Source organism: Pelobates fuscus, chromosome 3 (assembly GCF_036172605.1).
Source record: "Pelobates fuscus isolate aPelFus1 chromosome 3, aPelFus1.pri, whole genome shotgun sequence".
NCBI classification, from domain to species: domain Eukaryota; kingdom Metazoa; phylum Chordata; class Amphibia; order Anura; family Pelobatidae; genus Pelobates; species Pelobates fuscus.
In genome coordinates this window covers 329167973-329185350 of record NC_086319.1, presented here as the reverse complement: position 1 = coordinate 329185350, position 17378 = coordinate 329167973, and the positions used below count along the sequence as shown (strand labels likewise).

Here is a 17378-nt window from a genome sequence, read left to right as displayed (position 1 = left end):
TTGGATAATCAACCTGTTCGATTCTGTTTTTCTCTCGTTTCAGTTTACAGTCCATCTACACTATCTAGTTTGACGGTTACACTTGGATGGTGGACATCGTTATATTCATCGTATCTAGGACTTCGTTTCTTCCCCATGATGTTCTCTGCCTTTTATTCTGTTTTGTCGCAGCTTGAAAGAGGAAATGATGCATGGGGAGGGGAGCTTTATAGTACCTAACTTTTTTCTGATTGGTTGTTTTCTGTGCTGCTGTGGAGTTCTAGTAAAGAGAGACTTAAGCAAATACTCGCCTCCTGTCATTAATAAAGATTATTAATGATTATTAAGATTATAGGTACACTAAAGCTAGCATAATCTACAATTTAATCTCATAAAGGTGCATTATAAAAGCTGAAAACGGATGCCTCCTACAGGACATGCAACTATATAAAGGTGCCCCTCGATACCTAATGGTAAATGTGTCTATTTATATGGACCTGGTGTTTGAAGACAGTTTCTTAATGCTTTACTCCAGTAAAAGCATACAGGGGTGAGCAGTCCAGTGTGGGCAAGTCTAAAATACACTTGCCTACAGTAGTCATATACTTTATTGCCCCATGATTTTTTACATATGAGCATACTAGGAGGATGAACAGTCCAATACAGGCAACTCTAAAGCACACTAGCCTCCAGACGTTGTCGAAGTTATTGCCCCATAATGTTTGGACAATGCCATATGAGCGCATTCACTCTACGGAATTCCTTAAACAAGAAATAAAAGCTACATGACAATTAACACACACAAAAAAATAAATAAATGGAAAAACACTTTTTGACAATTTATCAATAATGGATTTATTACTAAGTACTTAGATGGGCATAATGGGAAGCCTGGCCCTTTGAAGGCTTGACTAAGCTGGTTAGATTATCTTGATATAACATTCTAAAGCTATACCTTGATTTTGACTTGTGAGTTTGCCGTCAGAGATGAATCTGGCACGTCAACTTCTGTAAGGAATGCTTAAAATACAAAAAATAACAACAATAATTAAGCATACTTATGTTGTAACTATACTTAGCTTCCTACTGGAGAACTTGTACAATATATGCATGTAGATGTACAGATTTTATTTCTACAATACGTATAGGTGCACTTCACTTTGCAGATAAATGAGTAAATACAGGCAACAATATACATAATTATAGAATATGAAGTGCTTGTGCATTTGTACATTCAATATGAGTGAGAAAAGAGGTACAGAACATAAAGGAACACTCCAAACACTATCACCACTACTGCACATTGTAGTAGTTATGGTGCCAGGATTTCCTCGGCAACCCCCATTGTAAGTAATCAAAATGTTTGCTAATAGTTTGACAACCTGGGGTTCACTGGGTGCGTTTCCTTGCATGGTAGGAGCTTATGTTTGCTCTCCAAAAAGTAAGCCCTGTAGTTCATGGCTAGCTCATTGGCTGAGAACATCAGTTGACCAGGCAACAGAGATACCAGTTCTTCTGTAGATTGTAGTAGAGGCAGGAAATGGCATCTGGCGAACCCCAGGAAAAATGTCAAACTGTTCTAAAAATGTTTTAGTTACTTACATGGAGTGGGGGCACCAAGGCACTACTGGCACATTAACCTTTGGTAGTAGAAACATAGAAATATAGAATGTGACGGCAGATAAGAACCACTTGGCCCATCTAGTCTACCCAATTTTCTAAATACAGTACTTTCATAAATGAATTAAAATAAAAAATAAAAAAGTAGTTATGATGCTTGGAGTGTCCTTTTAAACTCAGAGGAAAACAATCTACATTTAATGGCAGTTCTAAAAGTGCACTAAACAACACGTGCAATTATTTTTGTTTATTAATTTAAATGTTCAGTTAAAATATGTGGATAATTGCACAAAGTGTACAGATATAATACAGACTCTCAGGGATGAAACATGGGGTGCAAAGAACTGAAGGTAACAACCATAAATGCTAAAATACTGTGTTGCTGTTGAGAAGTCATCATAGTGAGTTTAATACTGTAGTAACAGTTGTGAATAAATTGAGGAGGTGGTGGAATGAAAGCCAGAAAAGCGATACATAAAAGGTTGCATTTGTCAAAAAGGTGAATCAGAACAGATTTTTTTGGTAGATCAAGGGGATTTTTGTATTAACCCCTTAAGGACACATGACATGTGTGACATGTCATGATTCCCTTTTATTCCAGAAGTTTGGTCCTTAAGGGGTTAAAATAAAGGAATGTAAAACAAAATGTTGTTTGTTGCTTAAAGTTGTGTAATGACAGAAAGAGATAAATCCAGAGTTAACCCCTTCAGGACCGGCCTGTTTTTGCGATGTTTGTACGTTAAGGACCAGAGCAGTTTTAACACTTTTGTGGTGTTTGTGTTTAGCTGTAATTTTCCGCTCTCTCATTTACGGTTCCCATACAAGTTATATACTGTTTTTTTCACGACAAGAAGGGCTTTCTTTACATACCAGTATATATATTATGTCATATATTGTATTTAAAAAAAATAATAAAATATGGTGAAAAATAAAAAAAAAAAACATGTTTTTGGACTTTTACTTGAAAAATCTTTTACTTATCTACAAAATCTAATGAAAAAAACTGCTAAATAGATTCAAAATTTTGTCCCGAGTTTAAAAACACCCAGTGTTTACATGCTTTATTGCTTTTTTTTGCAAGTTATAGGCCTATAAATACAAGTAGGAAATTGCTGTTTCAATATATATATTTTAAATGTATCAATAGTGACATTGTTACACCGTTATCTGTCATAAATCCCTGAAACACACCTAACATGTACATATTTTTTAAAGTAGACAACCCAGGGTATTCAAAATGGGGTATGTCCAGTTTTTTTTAAAAGCCACCTAGTCACAAACACTGGCCAAAGTTAGCATTTATATTTGTTTGTGTGTTAAAAATGCAAAAAACGCTAACTTTGGCCGGTGTTTGTGACTAAGTGGCTACTAAAAAAAGCTGAACATACCCCATTTGCAATACCTTGGGTTGTCTTCTTTTGCAAATGGTATGCCATCATGGGGCTAATTCTCATTCCTTGGCTACCATACGCTCTCAAAGGCAACCTAACCAATCTGACAAATTTCAATAAAAAAAAAAAAAGTAAAATCAAGCCTTATATTTGACCCTGTAACTTTCACAAACACTATAAAACCTCTACATGTGGGGTACTGTTATACTCAGGAGACTTCGCTGAACACAAATATTAGTGTATCAGAACAGTAAAATATATCACAGCAATAATATCCTCAGTGAAAGAGCTGTTTGTGTGTGAAAAATGCAAAAAACTTCACTTTCACTGACAATATCATCGCTGTGATATGTTTTACTGTTTTGAAACACTAATATTTGTGTTCAGCGAAGTCTCCCGAGTAAAACAGTACCCCCATGTACAGGATTTAGGGTGTCATAGAAAGTTACAGGGTTAAACACAGTGCTAGCAAATTAAATTATCTGGACTTTTGGCCTGGGTTGGCAGGCAGGTCCCTCAAATAGCAATCATTAAAATTACTTAATTAGGTAAAAATATTACATAAATATGCACGTAGAATTTTAATATATATACATATTTATATATTTGACGTCTACGTGTATATTTATGAAATTATTTATGTAATTATGTATGTGGACATATGTATATTTCGTATTATTTTTATTTATTTATTTATACATAGATATATATATCATTACATTCTAAGTGTATTTTGATATAAATATATATATATCAATATCAAAATACTGTTAGAATAAAACTGAATATATATATATAATTTTTTTTTAATTATTAAAAATTATTTTTATTTTTTGTTATTTATTTTTATTAACATATTATTTGTATTTTATAATAATATATATATACCATATATATAGTTATTATATATATTGTATATATTCGTGTGTAATTTAAATATAAGTGTATTTTTATAATTATATACGTATATATAAATATAAAAATACACTTAGTGTGACATTATATATATGATATATATACATATATTATATATAGGTATATATAGATATAATACATGTATATGTAGCATATATATACACATATTATTTTTTTTTTTTTTTTACACAGATTTTTTTTTTACACTTTATTTTGGATTTTTCACTTGCAGGGAGACTGCCTGTCAGCACAGACAGTCCCCCTGCAGGCAGACACATGGACACCTATTGCGGTCATGTGATCGAGTGATCACATGGCCGTGGGGTCCTGATCTGCCGAGGGGGGACTGCCCGGGCAGACAGGCAACCCCCCTGGACCGGGAGGAGAGCTGATCGCCGCCGTGGGACCGACGGCGATCAGGTAAGTAGCCCAAAACCGTTATGACGGTTCAGGACCGTCAGCGGTCCAAACGCACGTTTTACCGCTGACGGTCCTGAACCGTCAGCGGTCGTTAAGGGGTTAATCCCTGAGCATTGCGATATTTCATTGCAAACTTACTATTACGGTTGTGTGGCATTATTGGCCACAATTTTTGTAATAATGGCTCAAAACAGCATTGCTGAAAATATTATATTTAACTATTTTACATAGTACTATAAATGAAAAACATTTTCATGAAATGTTGGTCTGTGGTTAGCCATATACATAGCTCAATGCCTATATTTCTGGAAAATAACCAGATATTTCATCACAAATATAAATCTCTTGATTTCCACCTACTTTCAGTTATGGGAGCCAGATGATCATCAGAGCACGGTAAACACAATATTTGGGAGGTATATTTGTCAAGAAGAGATGTAATTTTAGAAACTTTTTCATCAATTTCTGCATAAATATTTTTGCTGAAGGGTACACTTCCACAAAGATCTTCGTTTATGACATCTAATGAGTACTTTGTGTCAGCTGTACATGCTACAGTCAGAGGTTCTTCCACGAATGGATCTTCTGGCCAATCTTTCTGTTAAAATAAACATTTAAACATGTACTGTTATATTAAGTATCTTTTAAGCAAAGAGTCAAAGAAAAATAATGGAACAATATAGCTTCATAACATGTCGGTAGACATTTTAAATACATCTGCACACCAACTCATTCATAGTGATGTCGCGAACATAAAATTTTCAGTTCGCGAATGGCGAACGCGAACTTCCGCAAATTTTCGCGAACCGGCGAACCGGGCGAACCGCAGGCGAATTTTAAAATCCACAGGGACTCTTTCTGGCCACAATAGTGATGGAAAAGTTGTTTCAAGGGGACTAATACCTGGACTGTGGCATGCGGGAGGGGGATCCATGGCAAAACTCCCATGGAAAAATACACAGTTGATGCAGAGTCTGGTTTTAATCCATAAAGGGCATAAATCACCTAACATTCCTAAATCACAATGCATATGGATTGACACCTGACATATGACATATTGACACCTTGACATATGGATTGACACCTGTCCTCAGAGACCCTGATACACACTGACACAGAGCAGAATAGGGACTGTTCCCCCTAAATAGGGTCACTTGGCAGATATGGATTGACACCTGTCCTCAGGGACCCTGATACACACTGACACAGAGCAGAATAGGGACTGATCCCCCTACATAGGGTCACTTGGCAGATATGGATTGACACCTGTCCTCAGGGACCCTGATACACACTGACACAGAGCAGAATAGGGACTGTTCCCCCTACATGGGGTCACTTGGCAGATATGTATTGACACCTGTCCTCAGAGACCCTGATACACACTGACACAGAGCAGAATAGGGACTGTTCCCCCTACATAGGGCCACTTGGCAGATATGTATTGACACCTGTCCTCAGAGACCCTGATACACACTGACACAGAGCAGAATAGGGACTGTTCCCCCTAAATAGGGTCACTTGGCAGATATGGATTGACACCTGTCCTCAGGGACCCTGATACACACTGACACAGAGCAGAATAGGGACTGATCCCCCTACATAGGGTCACTTGGCAGATATGGATTGACACCTGTCCTCAGGGACCCTGATACACACTGACACAGAGCAGAATAGGGACTGTTCCCCCTACATGGGGTCACTTGGCAGATATGTATTGACACCTGTCCTCAGAGACCCTGATACACACTGACACAGAGCAGAATAGGGACTGTTCCCCCTACATAGGGCCACTTGGCAGATATGTATTGACACCTGTCCTCAGAGACCCTGATACACACTGACAGAGAAGAATAGGGACTGTTCACCCTACATAGGGTCACTTGGCAGATATGTATTGACACCTGTCCTCAGAGACCCTGATACACACTGACACAGAGCAGAATAGGGACTGTTCCTCCTACATAGGGTCACTTGGCAGATATGGATTGACAACTGTCCTCAGAGACCCTGATACACACTGACACAGAGCAGAATAGGGAATATTCACTAAATGCCAAACACTGTTATACAGGGAAATATTCAGTAAATAGGGATAAGGGGGACCTACTGTCCTCCCCCCCAGCCCCCACCCCTGCGTGGTGGGTGGGGCCATAAATCACAATGGGGGGGACCTACTGATGTAGAATTATTAAAAACCTTTATTGATCCTGTATTGAATTTTTGTACTAACTCCATTTTAACTACATTACATGACAGATTTTCATAACAGCATTTAGAATATTGAATAGAGAATGTATTTTCTAGAAGGACATGACTAACACCGGAATTATCAAGTTCCTGTAATGTGAAACAAAGTATACTATAGCTAAGCCATGTGAAAACTGCTCTAATGAAATGTTCTTTCATAAAAAAGACCCTGAACCTGACCACGAGTCTGACATCACTAACTACCCAAAATGACGCCCAGGCCCCCCTTCCCACCGAGTAAGCCTCGTGCTGGGTAAGATGGCGCTTGAGCCATCTGTCCACACCCGTGTCCAGAATGACGCCACCTCCCGGTGGGAGGACACCTAGTCAGCCACTTAGTACTTGAGCCAATAAATAATATTGATGGGTGGACATTGACATAACCACTTAACACCTAATCCAATTAATTATGTTTATTTGTTGTTATCTTGATATTCAATGATGATGTAATTTTGCTCTTATAAGGGTCTGCGAGCCCGCTTTTAATCAGATGCCATTAAATTTTCTCGAAGTGCTTTTAACCTGAACTCCGTGTGTCAGTGCGAATTTACTTCTGCGTATACGCAATTTAATCATCTCAGATTTGGACAGGAACAGATAGACATTTAAACATATTTGTTTTTGTTTTAAATTAATCTACATCAATTTGGCGCCCATACGTGGGGCATCGGGCTATGGCCTCTGGCCGGTTAGCCGTCCTAAGGAAGACGCTGCTGGACGGAGGAATCCTGGGGGAAGGAAAGGAGACTGATCACCTCCCAGTACACGGTAGAGACTACTGCAGAGCCTATCCGGTATGTTCCAGCCCCTTTGATTGACCCGTCCCAGTGTCTGTGACTGCTACCGGGAGGACATCAAAGACAGGTAATATCTTGCCCGGTGCCTTAGTTACCCATCTGTTTACCTGCATTTAGTCTATCTGTTGCCTGGGTGTGTTTGCATTAGTCTGTCTCTAGCTTAAGTGCCCGGGTGGAGTGTTTGTCTGTGTGCCCCTTTGGGATAAAGGGGGGTGGACCTGTGGTGTTTGCCTGGGGGTCCTCTGTTGCCTGTTTACCCCTTTTAGGAGCCACGTGGCTGTGGCTGTAGGGAAAAAGGGGGTGGACCTGTGGAAGTTTTCCTGGGGGTCTTCTTTGCCTGTTTACCTCTTTTAGGTGCTGGGTAGCTGCAGCAGTAAGGAAAAAGAGGTGGGGGGAGTCTGTGGAAGGGTGTAGACTCATTGCTTCCTGGGGATTCCCCATGGTGTCACTTTGATAGCCTAGCTAGCCTCATTGTGCACATAGCTCTGCTTGCAGAGAGGTGGTACCCTCCAGCTTCGAGCGCTGAGGCTGGTGGCATTCCAATTTTATTTGTGGTGCGTGGATTCGGGCAGGCATTGCTGTCTCCATCACCACGGGGTAGTGAGACTTACGGGTGGGTCCGTAGGGGCGCTACGAGGGTGAGGATAGTGGTGGCCACACTTAGTGGACTGCTGTAACGGGGGAGGCATACAGATCTCGGGCCGGTGTTAGCTGTTTTCTGTGGCCGCTGGTAGTGAGACTTGAGGAAGTCGTTCTCCGAGCGGGGACACTACGAGGTTGAGGGAGGTGGCTTTGGTCACATGAGTAAAGGAAAGGGATTACTGTTGAACTTATTTGAACTGTGATGCATGCACTGTATTTTAATTGAATTGTTGTCTTAATTGGGAGTCATTCAAACTCCTGTGTCTGTCTCTACTTTCACTTTACTTTTACTTTTACTATACTTCCTGTGTTATTTACACTTTCCACTCCTATTTCTCTTGTGAGAGAAGTGATTGGTCACACACTTCTCACCTCGCTCCAATCCGTGGCTACCTCGGGTAGGCGGAATTAGTGACTAGTCTACGTTTTAGGAAGACGCACTTGGGGGGACCCACCCTTCCAAGTGGCAGTCGAGCATTGTAGACACTCTGTTTCATTTTCCTTCCTCTATATCTGGGACGCCTTTTATAGGGGGGAATGGGACAGGGATTGGGTAAGCCCGGTAAGGGCTGGTTAGCGTGTGATCTAGTTGAAGATAGAGAGGGTGAAGAGATGGTTAAGGGAGTTGAAAAGATTGCTAAAGTGTGTAAAATTGCTGTGCCTTCATGTGGTAGATTGCAGACAGAAAGCTGGCATAGATTACTGACAGAGAAGAAAGGCAAGCTTACAGATAATGATTTACTACGTACTGCAGAAGCCTGGTATAGAGTAGCAAAAGCTATTCAGCAGGAAGGTTGGGTTGAGGAAGAAATAGATCACAAAGGTGTAAAATTGTATGTATATCATAATAATTATGTTGCTGGGGCATTCCCTCAGCCAGCGCCCCAAAATGGCGCCCAGGGGATGTCCATCCCCAAGGTTCAGTCAGCAATGAGTGACAGCCAGCTGACCATGTTCCCCACTCCCAATCCTCCCATCACCCATCCCGTCATTTCCCCTGTTTGTCCGGTCCTGAATTCTGATGGATCTTTATTTCCCCCCCCATCATCCCTATCATTCCCATCATCCTCATCCATCCCTACACTACCTTCTCTGTCTAATCCAACCATTTCATCCGTCATTCCTTCCCTACGCTCTCTCTCCGTTAATAATCCTACCCTCCCACTTGCATCCACCCAGTTTACTAACCCCTCCTCACTTGCTACTGTCAATCCCACTACACCCGCTCCGGTCCCTCCTACTACACCTGCCTCTACTAATCTTTCTCCATCCTCTCTCCTGCCTACTCCTCCCACAGCCCAAGTTCCCACCCCCTCAGCTTCATTTCCGTACCCCGGATGTCCCACCTCCTTCCCTAATCCCTGCCCAACTAACCCGCCCTCCCCAGGTTCCACCTCAGCCCCTGCCCAGATGGCCTGGCCATACCCCTTCCCTTACCACATGGCCCTGCCCTATCCAAACCAAGCCTACTTCCTTTCCCAAGCCACTCCCCTGACCCCGTCCACGCCCAATCCGGTACAGTCTACCCCGGATGTGCCCACATCCAACATGGCCGCCACTACCTCCCTTAACCCTAACGCAGCTTCCTTTCACGCCTCCAATATGGCAGCCCCCAGTTTTTCAGCGCCCCTAACGCCGGTACTTCCCGGTGACTACTCACCCCAAGCTCATAACCCACTGGCCGCCCCAGCATCCGGGATTCCCGCATTTCCCCCGGTTCTGACACCTCAAGCGGCCCTATTACTCAGAGGGGTCCAGGTCACAGACGAAGATGAGTATGAGGAGGCATCCCAGGGCTCACAGGATGCCACGGGGCCTCCGTCTCGCCGTTCCCTCGATGATCCTTTCGGACATACGGGCCGGGGGGATCAGGCCCCTCCTAAATATGTAGCTTTTAATCCTACTCAGGCTAGTGCTCTAATGAAATCACTCCCTGACCCAGAAAAGCAACCTATGCCTTTTTACAGAGGGATAGTTCAGATTCAAAAGACTTTTTCCGCAGCATGGCGTGATTTACTGAGCATTTGTGCTATTAAAGCCGGAGATGCATACTGGCCCAGCATAGCCCGCCACCTCAGCACAGATTTGCTTATAAGTGACATTGATTACCCCTCCGGAGTAGCATTCTGCAACCAGCTAAAGGAATGGGCTAAGGACAAACTTGCAGATCAGGCTGCTGGCCTTACTGATATTGTACAGGAAAAAGGAGAATCAGTCGAAAAGTTTCATGCAAGACTGTTTCAACTGTTTACAGATTTAGGCTTTGATCTCACAGACAAGATCCATTCTCAAATGCTGTCTGGTTCATTTGTCCAAGGTGTAAAAGACTCCATACGCAAGGGAATCATTGCTGCACGCCCTGAATATAAAGTAGTCCCTCTGGATACCTTACTCCTAGTTGCTAGGGGTCTGGAATCTGCCCAAACTCCTAGAAGGCCCAATTCAGCTCCTCTCATGGTGTCCCGCCCCGGACCTGTCCCAAAAGGCACCAAACCCGAGGATGGATTTTGCTTTAATTGCAAAGCTAAAGGACACTTCAAAAATGATTGCCCAGAACCCAAGAAGGTGTTCAAGCCTGCTCCTGGCCCCAAGGCCACAAAAACAGTTCCAATAGTTGAGGAACCAGATGATTAGGAAATTGGCAAGCCTGTGTCATCAACCCCTGTCATGGCAGTGTCTTCAGGGGATAAGGGGGGTCCACTTGCCACTGTGACTCTACCCATTGAAGGACAACCTACTACATTTCTTGTTGACACAGGTGCAGCCCGAAGTGTTCTACGAGAACAAGATCTGCCAGACCCATCATTTCTGTCAAATATTGATGTCTCTTGTGTAGGAGTGGATGGCCTACCAAGACACAGTCCTTTAACAACTCCATTACGGGTTGGCAACTACCCCAGCTTGCTTGCTCGTTTTGTGGTGTCCTCCACATGCCCCATTAACCTGTTAGGCGCTGATGTCCTCTCACGCCTGCAGGCATCTATCATCTTCACTCCAGATGGACAAGTAGAGTTATCTACCCCTCTATCTGTGTCAGACACCTCAGCCTTGTGCTCCCTGCCTCTGATGCTCCACTTAGAAAATCACCATGAGGATGCAAAGGAACGGAGGTCCAATTTCCCGGATTCACTAAAGACACAAGTACCTGCAAAATTGTGGTCCTCAGGCCCAGAGGACATAGGTCACCTAAAAGTTCCACCTGTGGTGGTAAAGCTCATTCCAGGAGCAAAGCTACCAAGGAAACCACAATACCCTTTAAAACCAGCTCAAGCTGCAGCTATCTCAATTCAAATCAAAGCACTATTGGAGAAGGGTGCTCTTGTCAAGTGTGAATCAAAATGCAACACCCCATTATTTCCTGTGAAGAAAAAGACTCCAAAAGGTGAGCCAGAGAAGTATAGAATGGTCCAGGATCTCCGTGCAGTGAATGAAGCAACAGTCCTGGACACCCCTATTGTACCAAACCCACACACTCTGCTCTCTGGGGTCCCACCTTCTGCAAAATACTTCACAGTCATTGATCTGGCCAATGCCTTCTTCAGTGTACCCCTGGATCCAATTTGTCAATACCTGTTTGCCTTCACTCATGAAAAACAACAGTATGCATGGACTGTCATGCCCCAAGGGGCACAAAACTCTCCAAGTCAATTTGCAAAGGCCATGTGCTCTATCCTTGATCAATGGCAATCAGACCATCCAGAAGTTGTCCTACTGCAGTATGTGGATGATTTGCTGCTCTGTGGAGATGACATACCCACAACAGAAGAATGTTCAATTAGTCTACTTTGCTATTTAGCAGACCAAGGATGCAAAGCTTCACTTCTCAAGCTTCAATTCTGTCAACCTACTGTCATCTTCCTTGGCCATTGTCTATCCCAGGGTACCAGACATCTCACTCGTGACCGAGTTAGAGCAGTACTGGATATTCCACCTCCAAGGACTTCAAAATCTCTACATGCCTTCTTAGGCCTCATTTCCTACTGCCGAGCATGGATCCCAGAAGCCTCTCTGCTCATGCAACCACTCTATGATGCACTCAAGTCAGACCCATTCTGCCTGACCAATGAAGCACTAGACAACTTCAGTACACTAAAACGTGCCATTGCATCTGCTCCTGCTCTAGGCCTACCAGACTATACCAAACCCTTCAAGTTATTTGTCTCTGAAAGACAAGGCCATGCTACAGGAGTCCTTACTCAAACAAATGAATTAAGAGGCCGTCAAAGGCCTATCGGATTTTTCTCCTGCCAGCTGGATATTGTGGCCAGAGGGACCCCTTCTTGCCTTCGGGCCGTTTTTGCAGCAAGAACTGCAGACCTGGTCCTTGGCCACCCTCTAGTTGTCTTGGCCCCTCATGACATTTCTGCCATCATCAACCAAGTACAACTCAAGCATGTGTCTCCTGCAAGACACCTACGCCTTCAATGTCATCTCCTGCTACCTGACAACATTACCATACAAAGATGTCAAGTTCTCAATCCGTCCACTCTTCTCCCACTACCTGAGGGAGGTATCCACTATGGGTTTATCATGGATGAAACCTACATCTACCTTCTTGGTGGTACTATCAAGAGAATGCATCCTGATTTATCCTTTCATGATGGACAAACACCTCTCTGCGAGGGAGCAGGATATGCCTTCTGTACCATGTGGTACAAGCCAAACATCACTCCTGAACCTTGCTATGAAGATGAGCTCTATCATCTGGTGGAGGTGAAACTCACTGCACAAGACTTCTACTGTGACTCTGAAGGCAACAGCATGGTCCTGATTCTTCTACCTTCAGAACTCAAATACTTGTATCATCATTGGGACATTGCCGACCCACATGTCCCTGTCACCAAGCTGAAAACAAGATCATGGAATGATCTTGGACCCATGGCAAAATTATGGGCCACCATGAATGAATCACAGCTACAGGAAAATGGCATTGTCAAATACCCAACAACTGACCATCTTGAAGCATGGCCACGCCACTTCCTGGAAAATGAATTTCAAGATCTGGTCATAGTGAATGACTTTGACCCAGAGACACCTCATGGCTGTTTTGAACAGATGAAAATGGAGACAATACACCTACCAACTGTACATGAGGATCCATTAACAGATCCTGATCTCACTCTGTTTGTGGACGGTTCAAGGTATGCTGATGAAGAAGGAAAATACCACACAGGATATGCCGTAACCACAACAGATGAAGTTATCAAGTCATCATCTTTACCATCAACAATGTCTGCACAAGAAGCTGAATTGCAAGCCCTGACTTCAGCATGCAAGATCTCCGAAGAAAAGCGTGCCAACATCTACACAGATTCAAGATATGCTCTGGGTGTGGCACATGACTTCGGACTAATTTGGAAAACAAGAGGAATTTTTACCACTGCCGGTACACCAGTCAAACACAGTTCTGCAATCAAGGAACTAATGGATGCCCTCCTACTCCCTGAAGTATTATACAAAAGTATTATGAAGCACCTGGAATCACAACATTGATCAACAGCTTCTGTAGGGCTTGTGTCATTTGCGCAAAATGCAACCCAGGAAAACCAACCAAAGTGCCCTTGAAACACCTGGCTAAGCCTATCTACCCATTCCAGAGAATTCAGATTGACCACATACAAATGCCCAAGAGTGGGCCTCATGAATATGCACTAGTAATAGTGGACATGTTTTCAGGCTGGCCTGAAGCCTACCCAGTAACCAATATCACTGCAAAAACAACAGCAAAACGTCTACTTACAGATATTGTATGTAGATTTGGACTTCCAGAAGTTTTTGAAAGTGACCAGGGCCCAGCCTTTACAGCAACAGTGACTAAAGAAATTTGGACTGCTCTGGGAGTGACCCTAGCTTTTCACACCCCTTACCACCCACAAAGTAGTGGCAAAGTGGAACGCATGAATGGCACCCTAAAAGCCAGAATGTTAAAAATGTCACAAGAAACAAAGATGCCCTGGCCAGAAAGCTTGTCAATAGCTTTATTCAGCGTTAGGCACACACCTAGAGGGAAGCACTCACTATCCCCATATGAGATTCTATTTGGGACTGCACCCAGACTAGGTTGTTATTATCCTCAACAGTTGCAACTTCAAACTGATGTTTTAGTAGACTATGTAACTGAACTTGCAAGTGCCTTGAACAAAATACATGCCCAAGTTTTCTCTTCAATTCCAGATCCTGAATTTGATATGGGTACCCACAACCTGCTTCCCGGAGATTGGGTTCTGGTCAAGAAATTTGTGCGGAAACATACCCTGGAACCAAGATTTGACGGACCATTCCAAGTTCTCCTGATCACTTCAACCTCCGTCAAGTTGGCCGGCAGGCCACATTGGATCCACGCTTCCCATTGCAAGAAGACTCCTGCCCCAGAGGAAGCAGATACCGCACAACCATGTACCTCTGGTACATCATCTCCTTAATTAGCCTAATTGAGGCCCAACAGGTAGCCATTACCAAAGATGCCAGTGGGTATACCTTCTGGTACAATTCTTCATGTACCCGTGTGGCTACGTACACTTTTGATTACTGTGACATTGTAGACTGCCCATTCCCTATGTCACAAATTCAAAATATCTATAGAGATATCCCTCATGTAAAGGACCCCTATGTTTGTGTAGTTGACAAACAATGGGGGCATAACTGTAACCATTGGGGGGCTGCAGGGTGGAATGCTGGGCCTGCCTGGGGTTACAAACCAAAAAGTGCCTTGTCTAAGGTAGATGATCACGGTAGATCCCTTCTCCAAAGAATGACTCTAAGAAAGCCTGGAGGAGGTATACCCATGAAATTAATCCTAAACATAGAGCATCCCAGCCCAACGGATGCAGATCAGTATGTAATGGGAATGTATTGGAAGAAAGGTTCCTATAACAAATTGGGGCACTTCTACCTAAAAGATATGTGCCACTCTCCAGAGTGGCAAGGGGCCACTCACATGGTCTCAAATCCATTAAAACCACACATCCAGTCCTTTAAAGACATGATGGCCATTGCAAACCCCACCTTTGAAGATACTATGGCCGCTGAAACAGGTTTTAATGATGTTAATTTATGGTTGGAATGGATGAAATATAATGCCAACAAACATAACAGAAGCGCATGCTATGTGTGTGGTGGTGCCCGGCCTCACCTTGGCACCGTACCTTTGACTTTGCCAGTAGATATAGAAGAATGTGTTTTAAGTCTTTTTGCCTACCATTACAACTTTAATAGGTCCCTCTGCAAAGCATGGACAGTAGAATACCCTCTCCTAACCAAAGATGGCAATCCCCCAGATGGTGTTACAGTATACAAGGGAAACTACACCTGTTATGCCAATTATGATGGAATTGGTAAGTTCCTGGGTAACTTCTCCAAAGGGTATTGTGCCACTTACAGAACTGTCCCTATGTACCTGTTGCAATTTCACACTAGGTCATTAGGGGATATTTACTGCTTGTGTGGGGATTTACAGCTAAGATCCAGGATGGACAAGGAATGGTGGGGGGAGTGTACTCTGGCTAAAGCCATCATGCCTATACATATTATCTCTGACACACACCCTGACATACATGAGTCCAAACACACACCAGCCAAGGTTAAGCGTGAAGCCCCAGTAAAAGGCAGTTTTGACCCTCACATTTACATTGATGCCATTGGGGTGCCTAGGGGGGTGCCCAATGAATTTAAAGCAAGAGATGAAGTTGCTGCAGGGTTTGAATCACTTTTTACCATAGTTACTGCAAACAAGAATTTAAATTGGATAAATTACATTAATTACAACCAACAACGCTTTATTAACTACACCAGAGATGCCCTCTAGGGTCTAGCCGAACAGCTGCAGGCTACATCTCAAATGTCCTTCCAGAATAGAATGGCCTTAGACATGATTCTAGCAGAAAAAGGGGGCGTTTGTAAAATACTGCCCGACACCATGACCTGTTGTACATACATTCCAGAAAACACAGGTCCTAATTGTAAAGTCACCAAGACCATAGAGAAATTAAATAAACTCTCTGAAGAATTAAAAAGGAACTCTGGGATAAAAGATCCCTGGGAAAGATGGTTTGGTTGGATGACAGGATGGCAAAAAGCTTTAATGCATATTGGTATGGCAATACTAATTTCTCTTTTTATTTTTGCTCTTCTCGTTTGTTGTGTCCTCCCTTGTCTGAGAAAATTCCTCCTGAAGACTGTAGACCAAGCGACACCCACTTTTGCACATCTGACAGTTGATGACCAAGATTTTCAAGATCTCAACTCACCCTGTATACCGCTGCAAACTATCCCTTTTACTGATAAAGTGCAAGAGTTCTAGGTAGGGAACCAGCTTAGGAACAGCGTCCGTCTCTATGGAACTGACTGCCGTGCGGAGAAGTGGTGGACTGGCCACCGCGGGCCACCAGCGGAGTGAAGAGATTTCCTGACTGTATTGACGGATGTGCTGCAGCCTGTTAGGGAAAGGAAGGGACAGAATTGCACTTTGCAATAACACCTAGCTAGCGGTCACTGGGTTTCTGTGCCTTTGGGCTAACACATCTTCTGGTATTAACAAATGAAGTTTATCTTTTTTAGAATCTAACATTTCATAGGGGGGACTGATGTAGAATTATTAAAAACCTTTATTGATCCTGTATTGAATTTTTGTACTAACTCCATTTTAACTACATTACATGACAGATTTTCATAACAGCTTTAAGAATATTGAATAGAGAATGTATTTTCTAGAAGGACATGACTAACACCGGAATTATCAAGTTCCTGTAATGTGAAACAAAGTATACTATAGCTAAGCCATGTGAAAACTGCTCTAATGAAATGTTCTTTCATAAAAAAGACCCTGAACCTGACCACGAGTCTGACATCACTAACTACCCAAAATGACGCCCAGGCCCCCCTTCCCACCGAGTAAGCCTCGTGCTGGGTAAGATGGCGCTTGAGCCATCTGTCCACACCCGTGTCCAGAATGACGCCACCTCCCGGTGGGAGGACACCTAGTCAGCCACTTAGTACTTGAGCCAATAAATAATATTGATGGGTGGACATTGACATAACCACTTAACACCTAACCCAATTAATGATGTTTATTTGTTGTTATCTTGATAGTCAATGATGATGTAATTTTGCTCTTATAAGGGTCTGCGAGCCCGCCTTTAATCAGATGCCATTAAATTTTCTCGAAGTGCTTTTAACCTGAACTCCGTGTGTCAGTGCGAATTTACTTCTGCGTATACGCAATTTAATCATCTCAGATTTGGACAGGAACAGATAGACATTTAAACATATTTGTTTATTTTTAAATTAATCTACATCACTACTGTCCTCCCGCCCGCCCCCACCCGTGAGCGGTGGGTGGGGGCCATAAAAATAATGAGGGGGGGACCTA

General features: G+C 42.9%; 1 protein-coding gene across 1 annotated transcript in view; it reads right to left on the bottom strand.

Annotated features, from left to right (window-relative positions):
* The window catches only part of FAM227B (family with sequence similarity 227 member B), a 342090-nt gene that overhangs the window by 272043 nt on the left and 52669 nt on the right, over positions 1–17378 (bottom strand). The window contains exons 3-4 of the mRNA XM_063446303.1: positions 4686–4923; positions 935–999 (exon numbers count right to left, since the gene is read on the bottom strand). Coding sequence (XP_063302373.1) covers positions 935–999; positions 4686–4923 — 303 coding nt within the window. The remainder of the gene's footprint in view (positions 1–934; positions 1000–4685; positions 4924–17378) is intronic.